The sequence below is a fragment of the Magallana gigas genome, chromosome 9 (assembly GCF_963853765.1).
Source record: "Magallana gigas chromosome 9, xbMagGiga1.1, whole genome shotgun sequence".
Taxonomy (NCBI): domain Eukaryota; kingdom Metazoa; phylum Mollusca; class Bivalvia; order Ostreida; family Ostreidae; genus Magallana; species Magallana gigas.
The window spans coordinates 12,311,217-12,333,647 of NC_088861.1; the positions used below are offsets into that span (position 1 = coordinate 12,311,217).

The 22,431-nt window shown below is 32.4% G+C and overlaps 1 protein-coding gene across 2 annotated transcripts; it reads right to left on the minus strand.

The window, feature by feature from the left end:
- Positions 1–976: 976 nt before the first annotated feature.
- On the minus strand, positions 977–21,920 carry LOC105330650 (uncharacterized). 2 transcript variants are annotated; one of them, XM_066072160.1, is made up of 8 exons: positions 21,786–21,920; positions 21,040–21,162; positions 20,748–20,879; positions 4,003–4,314; positions 3,701–3,868; positions 3,134–3,491; positions 2,388–2,491; positions 977–2,139 (listed from the first exon to the last, which is right to left on the minus strand). In XM_066072160.1, the coding sequence occupies exons 1-8, from the start codon at positions 21,841–21,843 to the stop codon at positions 1,781–1,783; spliced, it is 1,614 nt and encodes a 537-aa protein (XP_065928232.1). In that variant the 5' UTR covers positions 21,844–21,920; the 3' UTR covers positions 977–1,780. The 2 variants fall into 2 exon arrangements, with proteins under 2 accessions (XP_065928232.1, XP_034330949.2); XM_034475058.2 differs by lacking the exons at positions 20,748–20,879; positions 21,040–21,162; positions 21,786–21,920 and adding exons at positions 6,510–6,647; positions 7,036–7,173; positions 7,408–7,549.
- Positions 21,921–22,431: the final 511 nt, after the last annotated feature.

Below are 22,431 nucleotides of genomic sequence, written 5' to 3' on the forward strand. Positions count from 1 at the left end.
CTAAATTTTACAAACAACTTCATAATGTGTATAAACAGGAGGAAAAAATAATGTACCCAATAGATCAAAAGATAAAGAAAAAAGAAAGAAAGCATAATAAAATTAAACAGAATGGCTTTTTACAATAATTTCTGAAATCTGAACTCTCGTTCCGAATCTTAAACAAAACAAATGTATCTAAAGGCTCACTTAATTTCAAAATATTATCGATAATAATAGATCGACAAAATAAAAGAAAAAATGTTTTAAGTCGAGGCATTGCAAAACGAATCAAACATCTATATGGATCGTCTTTCGATGTTTTCGAAAATAACAACCCCCCCCCGCCCCACACACACACACACACACACACACACACACACACAAACACACACTTAGTCTTTGATCATCACACAATGTGCTTGTGGTTCAACTTTCATTTTAGCTGTAGAATGAACAATTTCTGGTTTTCAATAATTTGACACAATGAAGATTAATCTTTGAAATTTTTCAGCGCCCACACAGTTTCTTAACATACAAGGTGTGGGTCGAGGATATGAGATTTATGAAGTTTGGAAAGTCCCAAGCCTTCATCACAAACTTGGTCTGGTTGCTGGTTCCCAACGCGATATTTGTCAGGGCCAAGGAAGTCTAACTGTAGCTCGGGCCTTATATCAGTTAAAACTCATATAAAAATGACTTGGTTTTTGTTCTTTCTATATCGATTTTTTTTCAAACTGCGCTAAATATTCCATAGAATAAATAAGACGAAATTCTAAGTTAAAGCACAACTTTTATATGAAAATGCGTGTTAAATCTTGTGATTTTCTTTTCAGTACATCTTTCTTCCTTCAGCTTCTAGAACATGCATACCCCCACATCGGTCCATCAACTCACTCTAGAGGAAGTCTTGTATTAGAAACTTCTATTAATTGTAATTTCTATACTAACAGTACATGTATTAACTATATGATGAAATGCAACAACACATATGAAGTTAAAGTTAACTTTGTTGTTTATTTCGAAAGACATTAGGTTACAGAATGGAGGCATTGTATAGCTTTGAATAAAATTCAATCAACACATTCATACAACATTTTAATATATATGTTAACACATTTCGAGAAATTTTTATGCAATCAAGAATGCACATATACGCTCTTTCAAAGACTATTGCCATATCTTGCATACGAACACATTATCTGTGAGACATAACAGATAATTGATGATTCAGAACATGATATAAAAATTCATTAGCAGTGTAACAAATGACAGTTCAATGTCAGTGAGCTAGATTATGATCACTTGGTTCTCTACGTGCAATTTACAACAAAACATCTTCAAGTTTTTTTTTCTTCAAAATTCACTCTTTTTCACCAAACTGTTCTTTGCAATTTTATAAGGCTCGGTTTATGAATATCTTATCCAGCAATGAACACGTAGCAAGAACACTTTGGTCAAATGAATTTTGGGGATTCATCACTTTATCATTACATCTATGATCTGTCTGGCACACGTTTATTTTCCATTGCGGATCCAATCTTTCCGGGATTCAACTGTTTCAATTTGGTTGAAAACATTCACAGATTAACAGAATGGTTTTATTTTAGTATTTTTCATGAAATATTACTCTGCTTTTTCTTGTATTTCGGCCTGTACTTAAAAAGTGTAGTTTCTTTTCTTGACAACAGTTAATATACAAGTTCATACATTTTGTTTTGTAAATACCTTTCGTTGGTACGGATATCGATGTTGGCGCGATGGGCCGAATGTTAGTGCAAACTGTACATCGTAATCATAATCATCCACGTAAAATCTTATGGATGTTTCGAATAATGTAACTACTACAGCTTTTGGATCGTCTTTTTACTATTTGCACTATATTTCTTCTTGGTGGGAAAATGAGGTCGCTATCTCCAAGATGAACAATATTTTGTGAAGAATGGAAAACGATATCCGTTAAGAGCAAGAATGACTTCTTTTTTAATTTGTCCATATTAGTACAGTTACTGGGTATCAGCAAAATGTGTTGTTCTGTTTTACTTGGAACATTAGTGGAGTTATAGATGTTTGCTTTCACTGTTACATCCAAATATGAAATATGAATTTGCGGACTTAAGTTGTACACTTTTATCGGGTTTACGATTTTTAATATGTAACCTGAAAATGAATGAGTCAAAATAGATTATATTTACCTGATAATATATGATAAAATATAAGCCTAGTATAAACTAATTTTTTCAAGTTAAAAACGTAATACAAGTAATACGTAACTGACTGTGAAAAGGCTAAATTTTTTTATATTTTTGTAGGATGTCGCCAAAAGACAAACAAAAAATTGTTTGTAAATTGGCTTAATCTGTATGACTTTGTAAAAGGAAAATAACGATTGATAAACAATATTTTACCATTTTTTCTACACACGTCGGCTGTGCTGCTTATGAACCCTATTCTCTGTGTCTTGGGCTGTGACCATATCGAACATAAACCAGAGGGCGATGGACTGTTGCAACTATAAGAAGAATTTAGTGTTTATCTTTTGTACGTGGAAACAATGGATTAAACTGGACATATAGATCACATTTGGTTATGATGTTATGAAACACATGGAGAAAACAAAGTAGAAGAAAAATCATGATTTGAAATATATAATAACGTTTCTAAGTTAAAACTTACAATATTTGATCATGATATGTACTTTTAAAAATCCTTTTCAAAAAGTAAGCTATGACTTGCTGAGTTTGACAAAAGAACTTAGACAAAGTCGTTAATATTTTCAGTCTCATTGAATGGTCTTTAATGAACATAAAACCATATTTTACAACTGTTTTGATTTTTACAATTGTACTTTAGAGCCATTAAAATCTAACAATGTTTAGTTCATGATGTATTAGCATTCATAAATTTGGTCGTGAGTCTTTGTAAAACGCAGTCCTGTACCTTTCTCTGACAATTTGACCTGTTGTACCAAGCAGAAGTGACGTACTTATAAGATTAAAGGTAATTCAAATACTTGTTCCTGAAAAAGATCTTTCATTATAAAGGTATCCCTTAGTCCAATAACATTTTCAGGCAAAACTAAAGCGATAAAATTTCTAGATAGGAATAGTGACGATACAATGGGCAATTAATAAGATGGGTGTAAAATGTCTACCTTTCTGCTTTTCCTTTTACTTCACCATGACAACAAATCTGGTTTCTAGGATCGTAGGCAAGCGTCCCTGGATTACAGCATCGTTTTCCCATTTTATGTGCCCCTCTATGAATTTCATTGTTGCAGCAGAGGTCTGATTTCTTGTCGTAGCTTTGCCTCCCACAAAAATCGGATTTTTTCTTTTCCTGCTTTTTACAAGAAAAAAAGGAGGTCGCATTTTTATTGCAACAACTAGTGTGATCGGGTAAAGTCTTTTCAATAGTGGATCCATTTTCGCAGCAAAGCTGCGTCGTTGAGTAGTACACATTGTTTCCACAACAATGTAATTTTGAATTATAATTTGTTGTGTATACAGTACCTAAGATGAAACAAAAATGTAGACAGAATGTACATTCTTTTTTTAAAAATTAAAACACAACGTGAATTTTTGACAAATTAAAATTGATTCGAAGAATTTGTTTATAATTTTGCCCTTTTTTGTTTAAACTAATTTGACTACTATTGAAATTTGCTACTTCCATTGAACATTACAAGAAACTGAGCTCCTAGTATAAAAATAATATATACCATCACAACAGATTTGCTGCCCCTGTTGCATTGCTGTGGAGAAATTGGTACCATAACAACACTCTTGGTGAGACGGGTCGTATGTACCTTTACCACAGCAATGAAGTCGTCCATCGGAGGGGAACACTTGTGTCTTGCAGCACAGTTCTTGTGAGGAATCGTACAATCCTATTTGTAATTAAACAAACTTTAGCTTTGGAAATTTATGTAAAATCATACTTAATATCATTAAAATTATCCAGCTATTCATTTCATAAAATGATAACAATTTTAAGATCGAACTGTAAATATGTTGTACTTACCTGTTCCACAACATTGACCATTTTTGGGCTGAATTTTCTTTTCACCAGATCCCCTACAGCACTGTTTAGTCCTTTTATCATACACTTCCGATCCACAGCATCGGAAGTGCCGGTCGTACGATGAAATATTCCACAAAGTGGAGTCTTCACAACATTTTTGTGTCTGTCTGTTAAACAGAGTTCCATTACAGTAGTCATGTCCTAATGGAACAACCTTGTCCCTAACGCATCGTGAATGGGTCCTATTGAATGGTGTTGTTTGGTTGCAGCAACCATCATTCTTTGTATAGTTGTTCCCACAGCATGACATGCCTAAAGAGTAATTTTTTCAAGGTAAGACTGCTATATAGAATTGATGCATAGATAAATAGATATTTTACTTTTCAGTCGAATTAAAAAGTTATCTAGGCTTCCATCATTTGAAGGGGGTGCATAAATGGAACTATCAACCGGGTGTGTGTGAAGGGTTGTCCTGTAAATATGGATGAGACCTTAAACGACTAACCAAGGTTAATTGCCATGGCCGATTGAGTTCATTCAAATTTTTAAAAAAATGCTTACACTTGCAGTAAGCATTTACTCGTATCCGGCAATGGACCTTACTAGTATTTGAACCCAGAAAGCATGGCAAGAAAAAAAAGAAGTTTTATTATTATTCTATTCTGTTTTTCCTTATAATATACGCCATTGATGTAGTGGGATAGTTATTATAAAATTTAAAGGAAGAAAACAAACACCATTGCTTGTGATAAAAGGAGCTGATTTCATATACTAATATATGATATCACTGTCCAGAAATATTTTAATTTGCTCTACAAAATTAAAGGGAACTATACACGATTTCAGATTGAAAAAATATTTTTAATTTTGTAAATAAAATGGTTTATTTGTGTATTTTGAATGATTCACCAAAAGTTGAATGTAAGAAATTAAGTTTCAGGCGAGATAGGGAGCAAAAAAGGCGTTGTTATATGTAAACAAAGTCTTATATTTGATTACTACAAGTAACTTTGTAAACTAAAGAAATACCATTTCATTGACAAAATATATTGTGGCAAACAAGATGAGCTGATTCATTGCATTTACAAATACTTTCATCAACAACAAAATACAACATTAGATTGACACTTCTACCGATACAACATATAAGTTAACAATATCAGGTCTCGAGTTTTATTTACAAAACAAAGAACTCTAACCTTTGTTACTCGCTTGTAACTCGATATTTGACTTTCAAATGTTAACAAAGCTTTAAAAACATCCATTTTGACTATTCTTGACATTGAAAATGCAAAATCTAAATTTTTTGCTGAAAATCGTGTCCACGTCCCTCTAGAATGATAAACAGGAAATACGCTCTGATAAGAAGAAAATAAATGACTCGAGTAAGGACTATCGACGGGGCAGAGATTGTGGGACGGTTCTTATTTATCTCTACTTTGCGTGATAATGTTTATATCTTTTTAAAAAAGTCTTACTAAAACAATGTATTTAAAGGCATATATGCCGTTTTTAACGCTGTTTCTGATATGTTAGAAACCCGACCAAATCTTTGTCCACATAAAAGAAAACACTGTGACCAATGCGAATATATATATATATATATATATATATATATATATATATATATATATATATATATATATATATATATATATATATATATATATATATATGAAGAAATTAGAATGTTCTTATGCATATTTATAAACGCGATTCACGTAAGTGCAAACTTCCGCATGAATGTAATGAAATGTAATCGAGAAGGACAGCGTGGAGGAGAGGAATGACTGCAAGATTGTTTACAAAATTAAATGTTGAAATACTTTTTTGACGTTGAAAAAAATATATTCCTTCAAGACCTTAGCTTCGAAACACTATTAACTATTATCTAAAGACCACCATTTTTATTTATACCAGATCAGAAAATAAATAAAACATAACGTCAGTATTACCCTCGACTCAAGACAAGAGGGTCTGTTTTTCTTTATATTGTCTACGAATGCGTTAGCCTGTTACTAGAATATCGACATCGCTTTCGCGACGATTTCTTGTTTACATACTAAACAGGTTTGTGACATATTTAAATAGGGGCGTTTACTAACCGGAGCTGGCAGTTAATAAATTGATTAGAAATATACAATACTTTTAAACGCGTTTGGACTACATTGTATAAACTGCAAAAAATCTCTGACTTATGTAGATCACCAAAGTTACCTTAACTACTTTAACAACTTACTTGACATGTACATTTTACTTTTTGAGGTCGACATTTCCAAGCAAAAATGCACTGTCAAAATAAAGACACATAACACTACCCCCACACACACAAGCACAGACAAACACACACACACACTTTCCATCTCTCTCTCTTTCTCTCTCTCATACTCTCTCTTCTTCCTTCTCTCTCTCTCCCTTTCTCTCCCTTTCTCTCTCTCTCTCTCTCTCTCTCTCTCTCTCTCTGTCTCTCTCTCTTAGATAATAATTGATAACAAACACAAACTTACCAACAATTTGATCCACCTGAAAAATGTTCGTCCCACAACATATTTGTTCTTTTCCTTGGTTTTTTCCGCTTTGAACATATCTTTCATGTAAAGAATTCGACTGGCAACAAATCTTATCCAAAGTTCTGTATGTTACACCTACAAAATATGTTGCAAAAATATATCGTGTACTTAGACTTCCAATGTCGATTAGCTTCTAAGGTATATTTAAATAAACCCGCAGATCTTTTCTAACAATAAAATGTATCGTGTTACACCTACAAATGAAAGTTTTATCATCTTGAAAGACTACAGATTTTTATGGAATATTAAACAACATAACTGGAGTATTATTTAACCCTATCAAATATGTCTAATTTACTTATAATCTCTCTCTCTCTCTCTCTCTCTCTCTCTCTCTCTCTCTCTCTCTCTCTTTCTCATGGAATATTAAACAACACAACTGGTGTTTTTTAACCCCAACAAATGTGTCTTATTTACTTACAATCTCTCTCTCTCTCTCTCTCTCTCTCTCTCTCTCTCTCACCTCCACAACAGTCTAGTTCCTCGTCGCTGTCTTTGATACGATTAAACAAGGTGTTGTTGCAGCAAACTTTGGTCTCACGATTGTAAGATTCAAGGTGTGGAACACCTCTTGAAAACGTAAGGCAACTTTCGGCACTTACTGTAAAAAAAAAGAAACACCTGTACATATGATTTGTGAATTTAATACCAAACAGTATTATTTGATAAAACAATTGTGGGGCAATTTATACGTCTAACGAATTGCAAAACGGTCTCATCAGTATATATTTTTAAAATTAAAAAAGTTTCTTTAATTTGTATAATTTTTTTTCGTGCACGTGAAAATTAATTTTCAGTATTGTATCTATTTTGGAAATGTTGACATAACACATACCTGTAGTATTGCATCGAAGTAAACAAACAACAAACCAAATACAGATTTGGTAAGGTACGTCCATCTCAATCTCGTTAATTAAATTTAATGAATAAACATAATAATGTCTGCTGTTTTTAAAAAAAGTAAAACTCTAAAAATAGAAACGGGGTTTCCTTGTCATACAAGTGTTATTTTCCGGTCTTGAATCCATAGTAACGACGCGGATAAACAAATTTGTATCATATATACGAAATATTCTGTTTCGACTCACGATACATGCATGCATGTAAATTTTAAGCAATAAGGAATTCTTGTGACAAGGGAAGGCCGGGGATTTCCATTTTAAAGTCTTGATAAAAATTATTCATCCATGATAATCGTGTAGCAAATAAACAAGTTAATTATTATCAAATCTTTGCAAGAAATGGAACAATGAATTATTTTGTGGTAAGTAATCGCATGTATCTGCCTGAGGTATATAATGTATATATATATATGAAAAGAATAAACAAAAATCTCCATTTTTTTTCAAGAGGTGCCTGTATTTAAGCGTGTACTTATATATACGTCATTATAATCTGTTTATTCACGTCTCTGCTGTAACTGCAAGGCATTTTCAATTTTCTGGCATGCTATATTGCGGGGGTTTTCCTCTAATATAAATTGATTTTTTTTTAATAATAGGACCATATCACAGACTCTCTCCAGCTAATTTTGTAAATGACGAACAATATATATTTACAAAATTAGCTGGGGAGCGCCTATGGACCATATTCAATACACATGAACCTTTATACATAGAGCATGTTCTATTGTTAACCATTTAATGGTAGTTGTATATTAATATTATAAGCTTATGTTAAATGGATATCAATATAGACAAATATGCATTCATTATTAAACTACGAAAAAAATGTTTCTTCATTTGATCGCTTTCTCTGTTGTAAACGATATACTTTGAATTGTTGAATATTATAATTCACCACGTGTTTTCTTACTAAAAGGAACATTAATATCACACCGTTATTAGAAGTTTCAATACTGATATCCTTCAAAATCCGACAGTCTCAAGTCTCAACTTTACAATGAAATTCAATAACAGTGTTTTAACTACGATGTATGTCATATATAACACTTCTATACGAAAAAATATGACTCCTAACGGACATCGAAACTGTCTGATATTTTTTTCATACAGAACTGTTTTTGGCATATATCCAATCGCGGTGCAGGTGTCGATGTGACGTCATACTGTAAATTTTGACGCATATTTGTGTAGAGAGGCGGATCTATCAATTTTTTAACATGGAAAAATGCATTTTATAAATTAACAGAGCATAATCTTAAAACAATTATTATACCATTAAAACCTATCTATTATGCTTGTTTTGATTCAGCATTTGAATATTTTTTAGAGCGTGTATTATTTCTTTTCTAGAGTGTTCAATGTACAAGTTCTAGGTGTTTGACACTGGGGAGCCTATCTAAATCCGCTTTTTACAAGGGCATACGTTAAACAGATCATTGCGATCTTTTGGATATAAATTAAGGGAATGTTTAGTTTATCAAAAAGTGCTGCCACTTCGATGAAATCTATAGAATGAATTAATGAATACGTAAAATATAAAGCAAAGGTCATATAAATTACAACCGGAGCTCATTTCTTTGATATTTATTCAGCACTTTTAAGAATCTACCAAAAAAGTAGTATTTAATTATGATTTAAATTTTTAATTAAAATAAGGGTATGCCCTTGTAATATTGAAATTTGTTTATGACCTCCATTCGGGAGAATTATCAACACATGTCACATGACTATCAATTCAGGGGACCATACTTAGTTTCATACGAAGTAGCATTTACTATACCGTTTCATTTTATATTACACTTACATCATGATAAAATAACTTTACATAAATATTTTGTTTTAATAGATGCATCGTTCTATGAACGTTTAAATCCGCTGATATGTTCATAGTAAGCCTCAACAGTGCAGCGTAACACGCCATCTTTTTAAGACATGAAAAGTCAATATTCTTAAGAGTTTAGGAAAGTAAGTGATACAAAACCGCGGGAATATTCCCTAAATGCGAAAGAGATACAAACACATAGAGACATCCGAAATATAGGCAGGAATGTAGACAACTATATTTAAATGACGGGTTGTCATTGTCACTGTAAAAAGACTTTAGTAGAGCATGACGGTCACCATCGACCTATAAAAGTTTATATCAAATTATTTTTGTTTCAAGGAGACTGTTTTTCAAGCATTGAGGATTTTTCTCTTTAAAAAAACATTATTCAATGGTATTATATAAATCTACATCACTTTGTAATACTATGTAACGTTGCATTGAAAAATATACATTAGTCTCTTAATTATGCTTCGATTCTTATAATCTGCGTCAGCTTTGGGGAAAATAGCATGAAAATTACAACGTTTTTAAAGCCAGGAACATGCACCAATCAATTCATTCTATGAAGATATTCAATGAAGTAGACTTGATAATATTTCATATAACATACATTTGTATTATTTAGAATAAGTAAATCAACAGTACAGTTAAATCAAGTTAATAAATTTTTGATTTAGGAGGGAGAGGGTAGTGAAGGGTTGTTGATCATCGGCGTGCCTCCACATTTCACGGAAGTAAAGTTTAAAAAAAAAAATTGAGACGACATTATTTTTTCCCATCCCAAGAAAATCATAAAAAATAAACTTTAACATGTTTATTTATTCACTTGAGGCGAGATATCATTATTTAAGTATTTCTAGCTATAGATTGTTAGGATGAATAGTTTTGCTCCTTAAACGCGTTGAAATATAATACCTTTAATTTCTCTCAAATACAAAAAAACATGCTAAACATCGTATAAGTTGGGTTTATTTTATGGCTCTTGTTTTTGTTTTTTTTTTGGTTTTGTGGTGGGGGTTTTTTTTTGGGGGGGGGGGGTGTTTTTTGGTTTTTGTTTTTTGTTTTGGCTTTTTTTGGTATAATAACATCAGAATGCGTTAAGAAATGTGCCAAAATCCTGCACGATGAAATAATTTGAAAACATTTTTTTTGGTAAACAGGATACACGTTTGGTAAACAAAAATCCCGGGTAAGGATTATCCATGCAGCAAAGACATCTAGAAACTTTCTGTGCTAGGTAATTTTACGACAAGATGATTTTTTTTAATTTGCGTGATCTATTGGAATGTCTTACAAAAGAAAGCTAAAGTTTTCATAAACAATCAACTTTTCACAATAAAATCGCATCTAGTGTAGCAAAATATAAACTCTTTACTATATAAGTATTTCTAATAAATGGGTTTCTAACTCTAAGCTTATACAGTATTTGCGTTTTAATTATATACAATACTGGGTCAAAGGCATCAAAGAAATAGATTAAACTGAGATATTTTTATTATTGTGGGCCAGTTGTAACCTTAGAACTACTTAGAACATTAATGACCTCATTTTTTAATTATAGGGCGTTGAATATAGGGAAAAATATTTGTTTGGTTTAGATATATATATATATATCTCCTAATTTTGTTAAGAATGGGCCCGGCGCATTATTATTCATTTTCGACTAAATCTATATCTGTAGATACACGTGGACAAATAAAAACTCTTAATGACATTAATATCCATTGAGCAAAGTAAAAAAGATTTTTTTTATTAATTTTGACTATTTTTTCGCTTCACATAATGTTTAAGTATTTTAAGTTTTCAATACAATAACTATACGCATACCAATCTTATTGCATTAGAATGAAAAGTATTGAAATATTTAAATGAAAATAACATGACTTCCGTTGTTTAGAAATTGAATTAAAGCTACTAAACATTAAATGCTATATATGAAGTCATCAAGTATTTTTAAGATGTTAGTAGTATTTTCTATTATTTAACAAGAAAATTTCCTGTTCTATTTATGTAAATGTTCCTATGAATAAATAAAAGTAATCGTTCCTCCCCGATCACTTACTACAGGTGTTAAAGGGGTGTGGTGACGATTACAGCTGATAATGTATTTTCCATTTATCTGACTAAAAACTGAGATGTTTAAAGGGCCTATATAATCAGCGTGATAAACTGAGGTCAATATGTATCCATTTGGAAGAGAACTGTTATGACGCCGGACCGTGGATTAGACATTTCAAATTCTATTCTTAACGTTTCAATAATTAAACAAAATTTATCTAAATGAATTTAAAATAAGCTATTCAAATGATAAACAAAAACTTGAATGCCTTAAATCAAGTTACAAGTAAGACACAGAGGTAAAAAAAAATTTCAGGAGGAAAGGGTGGGAGGGGGTAAACTAAGCATTGGTCTTCAGAACTGTTTGTTTACGTATGCTTTATCATTCAAATCAGTTTCCCTTTATTATTTATAGAACAGATGGATAAAGGCTAGTCAAGCCGAGTGTTCAATAGAATTGTTTCATGATGAATAATGGACATGTAGCATACTTTGTTTGACCCGAGAACATCACACAGTTGAATATTTCTAATTAAAGACATTCAATTTCCAAGTTTATTTTAAAAACTTAGCCATGCTAAATATAGATATCATTAGTAATAATCGATGGTTTTTCTTGAAATCATTACAAACAACTTCATAATGTGCATAAACAGGGGGAAAAAATAATGTACCCAAGAGATCAAAAGATAAAAAAAAATGAAAGAAAGCATACTGAAATTAAACAGCATGGCTTTTTACAATTATTTCTAAAAATCAGAACTCTCGTTTCCAATCTTAAACAAAACAAATATCTGTTTAGGCTCATGTTATTTCAAAATATTATCAATAATAATAGATCGACAAAATATAAGATAAAATATTTTTTTAAGCCAACGCATGAGCATTGCAAAACGAATCAAACATCTACATGGATCGTCTTAACTTTTGATGTTTTCGAAAATAACAACACCCCCTCCCCCCTCCCCCCCCCCCCCAACACACACTTAGTCTTTGATTATCACACTGTTCTTGTGGTTCAACTTTCATTTTAGCTTTACAATGAAAATGTTTGGTTTTCAATTGTTTTGACATAATGAAGTTTTATCTCAGAAATTTTTCAGCGCCCACACAGTTTCTTAACATACAAGGTGCGGGGCGAGGATACGAGATTTATGAAGTTTGGAAAGTCCCCAGCCTTTATCACAAACTTGGTCTGGTTGCTGGTTTGTCAAGGCCCATGCATATGCAGTCCTACATCTAAGCTGAGGTCTTCAATCAGTAACAACGCATTTAAAGATAAGGACTTTTGCGTGGCATAGTGGAAACGCGTAGGTCTTTTTGATTTTGCTGTCAGTGAATCATCATGTAGTGCATTTTTTTTTCTTTTTAAACATGGGAAGAATAGCGATTTCAAATTGCGTGAATTTATTCAAAAACTTGTACAATTAACAATTGATACTTCCATACTTACGTCGACTCGATATGTCCCAGTGAAATAAAAGATACTAAAGAGTCTATGTCATCTGTTTCATAGCTGGATATTTTAATGAAAAGGGACATTGATAGTCACCTAACAACAAAACGTTATGATAAACGTGATGAATTCAATTTTTCTGTAGTCAACTTTTCTTATTTATGTAGCAATATACCTTCAGTACTTCCATATGGTGTTTTTGTCTCTCGGTTAATTTGACACGCGAGGGCATTCTACAGATAAACAAGTTGATAAAACAGGACTATCAACAGTCTTCATTGAAGTCATCTTTTCGTAAATACAACGACCTTGTCAGAAAATACAATCTTTCACTTGGTCGCATGCTTACTGACTTTTTCATACTTATGGTTAGACTATAATTTATCATCTAATTGTCTACGGATTTTTTCGGATTTTTTTATTATAACAAAGAGCATACGCCGGATGTGACCGATCAGCAGAGGATGTTTACTCTTCTATGACACCTGACAATATCTCTAACTTTTTAGAGATCCGTGTTTGCTCTGCTTTTGTTTTGTATTTTTATTCTATTTTGCTGGCAGTCATCAGAATATCAACTGTCTTTATACACACAGTTCTATTTTTTCATTTTTCGATACAGTTTTCTTGAATTTATGAAAAATCAGAGATTATTAAGGCAATATATAAAAACAGTGCTTAGGTATTGCGACAGGTATCTCTGTCTATATTTCATTATAGGTACTTAAAATATCCGTTCAAACAGTGCCAAAAACTGATTATAAAAAAACGTCTACTTATAATATTCACTTCATACTTGTATTCAAGACTTTACGAGCATAAACATCATCTCTCACATTTCATTATATTTTCTCTGAATGTTTAATAACAGATTGTCAAAACCTGAAATGCATTGCATTTTCATGGTAAATGATTAAAACTGCTTAATCTGCGATAAAATGTCTATTGATTTAAATTAGGGCTATTTGTTTAGTTCATTTGACAATTATTTGAATTGAAAGTAGAATTGCGCCGCACCTTTAATGAAACTCGAAATACGCACATACCTATCACTAGTGGCTCTAAAAACCCCTGTCCGTATGAAAATCTCCTGCTTACCCCTGTGTTTCACTGTCATCTCCTATACATTCCCTGTGTGCCACTGTAAGCCCCTGTCACCGCCTGATTGCCCTTGTCATCCCCTGTAAGCCACTGTATTTCCTTGTGCATGCCCCTGACGTCCCCTGTACGGTCTTTAACTGCTCGCTAAAGTGAATAAATAGCTTTTAATAAATTCGGATTTTTAGCATTCATGTTTTAGACGGAGCTTTTTTTTCGTTGCATTTCATAGAGGGCAATATTATAACAAACGTGAATAATTTTGACTCAACATCGACACAAATCAAGATATACTTGTATACCGATAAACTGCTTATTTAATTACATGTATTTAAACCAATTACCGTGTTCTGTATTTTTTATAAAAAAATAAAAATAAGTGGAGGAGTGTGTGAAATCTGAAATGTTCTGTGCCATGTAACCTGCCTGAGCTAAAGAGCATAATAATACAACATGATCAGCACGTGCAGATATCTACACACCGATCGAAATGATGAAATGATCACCTATATTTTGATTGTTTTGTCCAGTGTAATGATACATTGAATTAAATAGTCTTTATGAAGTTCATGTAAATTGCTGATAAATTTCTGTCAGCATTTTTTAAAAATAAATCATGAGAGAGAGAGAGAGAGAGAGAGAGAGAGAGAGAGAGAGAGAGAGAGAGTTGATTTTTAATCGGAAGGGGGATTAGACCGGTCCATTGACACTTTTAACGTGATATGTTAAAGCAAACTTCAGTGGATCTTAGTGTAAATAGAGGACATGTATAATGTATATTAAACAGGATAATTTTTTTAAAGCGCATACATGATGATGCAGCAAGCTTTCAGTATCATACAAAACTATAGCACTTCCATACCCCCACCCCCACCCCCACACACCCATATGCCTATAGTCCTTGACCATGAACTTTGACTTCAGTTTTAGAATGAACAATTTCTGGTTTTCAATCAATTATTAAAAGCAAATGTACTTTTGTCCATGAAATTCCCAAGCGCACTCACAGAGCATGTTTCCACACATTGTGCTGGAAGGAGGACAAGAGTTTCACGAAGTTTGGGACGACCCAGCCTTCACCACAAACTTGGTCTGGTTGCTGGTTCCCGAGGCGATATTTGTCAGGGCTCATGCAGCTTCAAACTGTAGCTCAGGTCTGCAATTAGTTACAACTCATTTGAAATAAAGGAGCTGGTTTTTTTCTCTCTAGAAGAAATCTAAATTGATTGTGTTTTTCAACCTGCGCTAAATATTCCACAGAATTAGAATGACGAAATTCTAAGTTAAGAGAAATTTTTAATCTTAATGGAGATTTTCATTTTAGAATGTCTTTCTTCCTACAGCATCTGGAACATGCATATCCCCGTATCGGTCTATCAATTCTCTCAAGAGGAAGTCTTAAATTATATTAAAAACTTCTAATAATTGTAATTTTTGTAGTACTGTAACAATACGTGTATAAACTACTTAGAAAAGAACGAAAGAGAACAACACATACGAATTAATGTTGTTTATTTCGAAAGACAGTATGTTACAAAATGGGGTTATTTTATAGTTCCTTAAATAAAACTCAATCAACACATTCATACATATTTTTGATATACATGTATGTTAATATATAAGACGGCATATTTAAGAATTCAACAGTACAAACATACACTCTTCCAAATGCTCTTGTCATTTTGCATAAGAGGCCAATATGAGACATAAAAGATATTAGATGAACATGAAATGAATACATTAACAATGTAACAATTGGCTATTGAACACATACACTCTTTCAAATAACATTGCCATTTTTGCATAAGAACACAACATGTGATTTTCTTTTCTGTCCACCTTTCTTCCCACAGCTTCTAGAACATGCACACCCCAATTAAGTCTCATAATAGATATTTCTATTTACTGTCATCTCTGTAGTAACAGTACTTATTAACAACAATATGACGAAGGAAAACAACACATGTAAAGTTAAAATTAATTTTGTTGTTTATATCGAAAAAATTACGTTACAAAATGCTTCATATTTCCTTTGATTATACTCAAGAAAATAAAAATCATTTATATTTTTTGCTAAAATAGGTTTACATATAAATATGAGTTATTCTTATAAAAACTCTGGCCATTTTCTAAAATAAAAAATGAACACGTTGAGGCATAACAAACAATTGTGAACATGATTTTAAAAATACATTAATAAATTAAATGCACCAAATGACTTTTCATTGTCATTTCATTAGAAAAAGGTCACTGGGTTCTCTATATCCAGTTTACAAAAAAAAACATCTACAAGACAATTCTATTTCTCAATTCACTCCTTCCTCTCGCCAAACTGTTCTTTGCAATTAAATTAAGCTCACAAAACATTCTTACAATATAATACATATAAGTACATATTCATTACCTGCATGCAGTTAGTTATCATTCAAAAACCCTGATCATATATATTTAAATCAATTCCTAATACACCAAACCATATGACTTCGTGTTTCAACGACACACTTTGGGAAATGGTTTGGTATGCAGAGGGCACCGCAATCGTTGTTAAGCACTCCAAACACTCAGAAAAAAACAATAGTATAAGCGTTAAATCACACGATTTGGCTTGATTCATGTTTCAGCGACACGAACTTCGTGTGGTTTTGCGTCCAAAGTGCTGAATCTTTAATTTTATGAATTTATTATCTATGGCTTAAAAGATGCAATACACGGTTAAAATTTGTGTAAGTATAAACAGTGTATCATACGATATCCGGCAAACAGCACATTGCACGACCATTTTGGTGAAATGAACTCTGGGGATTCATTATATCATACCATGATATCTTTGAACAGGAACAGTCTGTCAAATGTTTATTTTCCATCGCAGATCCAATCTAACATTCGAAAGTATAATTTCAACTTTTACTTTGCTTTTCCTTGCATTTTATCAAAATTTAGGTGTTTTCGTCCTGTGCTTTAAAACAGAATGTTATTTATTTTCTAAGGATTGATAAACAAGTTCGTACAACTTGTAAAAATATCGGATGTTAGCATGACGGGGGTCATTGCTTTGTGCTAACTGTACATCCTACTCATAACTGTCCACTTAGAATCTTATGGATGTTTCGAACAATGTAACTACTACAGCTTTTGAATCGCCTTTTTACTATTTGCTCTGTCTTTCTTCCTGATGGAAAAATAAGGTCACTGTCTCCAAGATGAACAATGTTTTGTGAAGAATGGAAAACGATATCTGTTAAGAGCAAGAATGTTTTTTTTCGGAATTTGTCCATATTAGTACAGTTACTGGGTATCAGCAAAGTGTGTTGTTCTGTTTTATTTGGTCTATAGGTGGAGTTATAGATGTTTGTTTTCACTGTTACATCCAACAATGATATTTGAAGTTGCGAACTTAAGTTGGATACTTTTGTCAGGTTTTCAATTTTTAATCTATAACCTAAAAGCATTAAATTAAAAAAAAGATTATAATCTCATAATATAGGATACAACATAAGCGTACGATAAACGTATAATATTATATCACATTTTTAAGCGTTATACCAGTAATAACCGACAGTGAAAATATTAAGTTCTTTTATTTTTATCGGATTTAGCTATAATAGTTAAACAACTTGTTAATAAATGTACGTTTGTAAATTGGCTTAACCTGTAAAAAATTAAGGGAAAAAAAGAAGAAATAACGATTGATAATTTATATTTTACCATTTGTTCTACACACGTCTGCTGTGTTGTTTATGAATCTTTTTCTCTGTGGCGCTGACTGTGAACATAACGAACATATACCAGAGGTCTGTCTATCCATTCTAATAGGTGCTGGAAGGGACGTTGGACTGCTGCAACTATAAGATGAAGAGAATGTTATGGTATACATTGAAATATCAGTGTATATGAAAGAACATAATACTCAACATATTACCAAATATAATCATCGTTTTAAACTCAATCATCACAATAGTAAGTTGACCATCAATTGTATTGTATAATGAAACAACTAATTTAAAAGAATAAAACATATGATCAAAAGAATTTTTTAAATAAGCAAGAAATAGAAATGGGATCTGTTGATTCTTTAATATCTTTTAAAGTTTTAACACAAGTATTTGTTCAACCAATTCGGTTTAATGCTCTTTAAAATACAGGATAAACAGATTCAGACAATAAGATATAGACCGATATCATCTTAAAGCAAATCTTCAGTAGCTATGTTTTTTGAAGAACCTGAGATACCAGTACATACTAATTCATACCTTTCTGTTTTTCTCTTCACTTCACCATAACAACATGTCTGGTTTCTAGGATCGTAGGCAAGCGTCCCTGGATTACAGCATCGTTTTCCGGTTTTCATTGCTCCTCTATGGATTTCATTGTTGCAGCAGAGGTCGGATTGTTTGTCGAAGCTTGCCCTCCCGCAATCAGAATCGGCCTTTTCCCATTCCTGCTTCTCACAAGAATAATAAGTAGCATTTCTTTTGCAACAACTGGTGTGATTAGGTGAAGTCTTTTCTATCTTGATGCCATTTTGGAACAGAGGTGCGTTGTGGAATAGTACACATTGTTACCACAACAACGTAAATGTAACTTATAGTCTATAGTGTATATGGTACCTGCAATGAAACATTGAAAATTAATGTAAAACATAATTCGGATTTCAAGAAAACACCATAGGATTTTTAAAAGTTAAATGTTACTTTTATTCAACATTAAGAGAAAATGGGTTAGGCGAGCCTTGTGCATACCTTTACAACAGATTTGCAGTCCCTTTTTCATCGCCCTCCCACCACAGCAGTCTTGGTGGGCTGGATCATATGTACCTTTACCACAACATTGACGCCGTCCAAAAGACGGGAACACTTGATTCTTGCAGCACAGTTCTTGTGAGGAATTGTACAATCCTATATGTAATTAAACCAACTTTAGCTTTGCTTTGGAACTTTATGAAAATTATTCTTTTTATCATTAACATTATCCAGGTACATGTATATTCATGTTATAAAATGATAACACTTCAGATTTTAAAATAAGCTGTAAGAAATGTTGTACTTACCTGTTCCACAACATTGACCAGTCTTGGGCTGAATTTTCTTTTCACCAGATCCCCTACAACACTGTTTAGTCCTTTTATCATACATTTCCGATCCACAGCATCGAAAGCGTCGGTCGTTCGATGAAATATTCCACAGAGTACTAGTGGAATCTTCACAACATGTTTGTTTCTGTCTGTTAAACAGAGTTCCATTACAGTAGCCGTGTCCTAATGGAACAACCTTGTCCCTAACGCATCGTGAATGGGTCCTATTGAATGGCGTTGTTTGGTTGCAGCAACCATCACTCTTTGTGTAGTTGTTCCCACAGCATGACATGCCTAAACATAATTTTGTTTTTCAAGGTTAGACTGTAATGTGGTAGTGTCGCATATATTGAATAAATATTTTACATTCAAATATATTTACAATCACCAAATCTGGTGCGTATGAATACAATCTTCTTTCTGTATTTCTCGAAGAACATGACTGACTCTCCTTGCAACTTCAAACCGGATCACGGCCTGGTTTTATACTTACTCTGATATAAACATTTCATTGATGTAAAATTATTTTCAACAGTTTATTAATTCATTATTTTACCAAAGGTTTCATTCATCGAATAACAGAATAAAAATAAAATTGTGTACGTAGAATTTATTGCATTGTGCACTATTATTGTTAGCATAACTCGGATGTTCAAATGGCTCTTCCGTTAATTGTGCATTAATGTTTTAAGATAAATCATAATTGCGGAAAGGGAATAAATGTTTCTAAAAATATATATCACATAGCGTATGTGATACTTGTTTTGAAAATCAAAAAAAAAATTAAACACATAAACAAATTGTTGTTTGTGAAGGAAGGGCAGTGGCTGGAGTTATTTAAATAATACTTTGGCTCAGCAATTTTGAAATAAAAGAAAGTATGATAAACAGGAAATACGCTCTGATAAAAAAAAATACCGGAGTAAGGACTATCGAAGGGGAACAGACATTTTTTTTTAAATGTTGCAATAGATTTGATTTATCTTTAGTTTGCGTGATATTTGTTTATATCTTTCAAAACAAGTACATACTCTTACACATTTAAAAAAAAAAAAAGAAAAAAAAAAAAGGAAAATCGCATTCGTTGGGACAAAAAGAGAACTCTCTTTTGTGTTTCAAATAAATTTAGCTTTTGATCCTTTCTAAAAGGATCTGCGTTTAAAGTATGTTAACAGTAACCTTAACAACCTGGAAAAACTTTCATGCATATTGTATTTTGATTCCATTAAAGCTGAACACCGCTAGTAAATAGGCACCGTCACACAGATACCTGGTATATAAACCCTTCGATTTCGTTACACCCGATTGCACACCTGAACCTCGTGGCCGACATGTAGTATTCCTTTCGTGGTCTTTAGATTTTATGCATTTTTTTCTTATCTTATGACCAATTTATTTGATGTTAGTATTCTCCTGGCTTCAAAAAGGTGCGTAAAACTTGATAGTTTCATCGCGACCGAGTAACACGGCGAGACAAAATGTACGTCCACACAGGTGAGACCTCTACAGCGAAGTACTTTGAACTGTTTAGAGGTCTGTCCCTTATATAAGGGTTGCAGGGACAGCAGTGAGTAAAGAGAAATATGGCGGACAGTGCCTATTTACGAGCGGTGTTCAGCTTTAATGCCGATTTATAGAACGTTATTTTTGAGATCGGAAATTCCAAATAAAATGCATTGTAAAAATAAAGACACATAATGTTGCTCTCTCTCTCTCTCTCTCTCTCTCTCTCTCTCTCTCTCTCTCTCTATAAACTTACCAAAGGCCACTTGAAAAATGTTTGTTCCACAACATATTTGTTCTTTTTTTTGGTCTTCCCCACTTTGAACATGTCTCTCACGTAAAGAATTAGGCCCGCAACAGATCTTATCTAAGACGTTGTATATAACATCTACAAAATATTTTGCAAAATTATATAACGTGTGATTAGAATGTAGATAACGATTATTATATTCAGGTATATTTAAATACTTCTCTCCTCTCTCTCTCTCTCTCTCTCTCTCTCTCTCTCTCTCTCTCTCTCTCTCTCTCTCTCTCTCTCTCTCTCTTACCTCCGCAACACCCAACTTCTTCTTTACTGTCCTTATTCCGATCATACAAGGTTCCATTGCAACAAACCTTTGTATCACCATTGTAATATATTCCAGAAGATGTGAGGCATCGGTCAGCATTTACTTTGAAAGGAGAAATAAAACTATTCGTTTCAAGTACGTGATTTGACTCGGGGAAAACCCATAAAACAACCCCTGAGAAATCAAAATGACCACGATCATTTGAAAATTTTAAATAATCAAAAATTCACAACGCTTTAGTAAAGGACATTGGTAAGCTTGAATGTCAGTTTTCGAGAGGTCAAAAGATCTTTTTTTTTATTGCAAGTAATTGGAGCTTTGGCATATCTATTTATTTAAAACTGTCGAGTTCAAACGTTGGTTGGACTTTAAATCGAGCAGAACTTGAATCAAAATTAAAATGAATTGATATAACTTTTGACATATTAAATGTAAGCATTGATCGAATTGTATTTCGGTAACGGGTTGATTTGAATCAATATTTTTAAAAAAGAAAGATTTTTCAGTAATTTGATTAATGATAAAAAAAATAATTAAAAAACAATGAAAAGACGTTTTTATTTTATGGCCTTGTGCTGTTAAAAACTTCAATCTGGCTGTTTTACAAAGAATTAAAAAATCATTAAATTGCTAAAACTTAGACCTTTTTTTTAAAATAAAGTTTCAAATATTTTTTTTATCGAATTGGGCAAATAATATTTCAAAAGAAAAAATATTAGACAAACCCGTATTGCCTCCAAATATGACAAGGAAAACAATGCAAATATGAAATGCGACTTCCATCGGTATTTTGTTGTCTGTATTCTTATGCTATCAACTACAAAGTACTTGCATAATTGTTTTTCAAAACCTATTTATACATACCCAGATCGAGATCAATTTTATAAATAGATGTGGAATTTTAATGTAAGGGAATTTCCTTGTATCTAAAAATTGTCATTTTAATCATGTCACTATAAATGTTTGTCAATTCTCACCCGGGCGTGCTACCCGTGCAGCGTCTCTTTAGTAGCCGCAGAAGATGAGGGGGAAATTGTTTTACTCCAATGAGGAAACTGTTGTCAATTTAATAACATAAAAAGAAGCTATATATACTTATACATACAGTTGAGTGAAATTCGTTTTGTATGCGGGACTTTTAAATAAATCATGTATAATATAAATAGAAATGGTCCACGGTTTTGCTAAATTGTTACAGAAGTGGATTTCCCTTTACAGATCTATATTTACGCAATATATTAAATACCATTGTAAAGCGTAATTTAAATTGATATTGCATTTTTGTTGACCCATTTGAAGCATCTCGTCTAAAATAATCATATATTGTGCACAATTATTGTAACAAAAATGTGAAGTCTTTGCACCGGATAA

Excerpts from the sequence above, each read along its gene's own strand:
- LOC105330650 (XM_034475058.2), bottom strand. The coding sequence starts at position 7,471 with ATGGACGTACCTTACCAAATCTGTATTTGGTTTGTTGTTTGTTTACTT. Across the intron at positions 4,315-6,509 it reads TCAGGTGGATCAAATTGTTG|GCATGTCATGCTGTGGGAAC; the intron begins GTAAGTTTGTGT and ends ATTACTCTTTAG. Across the intron at positions 3,869-4,002 it reads TGGTCAATGTTGTGGAACAG|GATTGTACGATTCCTCACAA; the intron begins GTAAGTACAACA and ends AATTACAAATAG.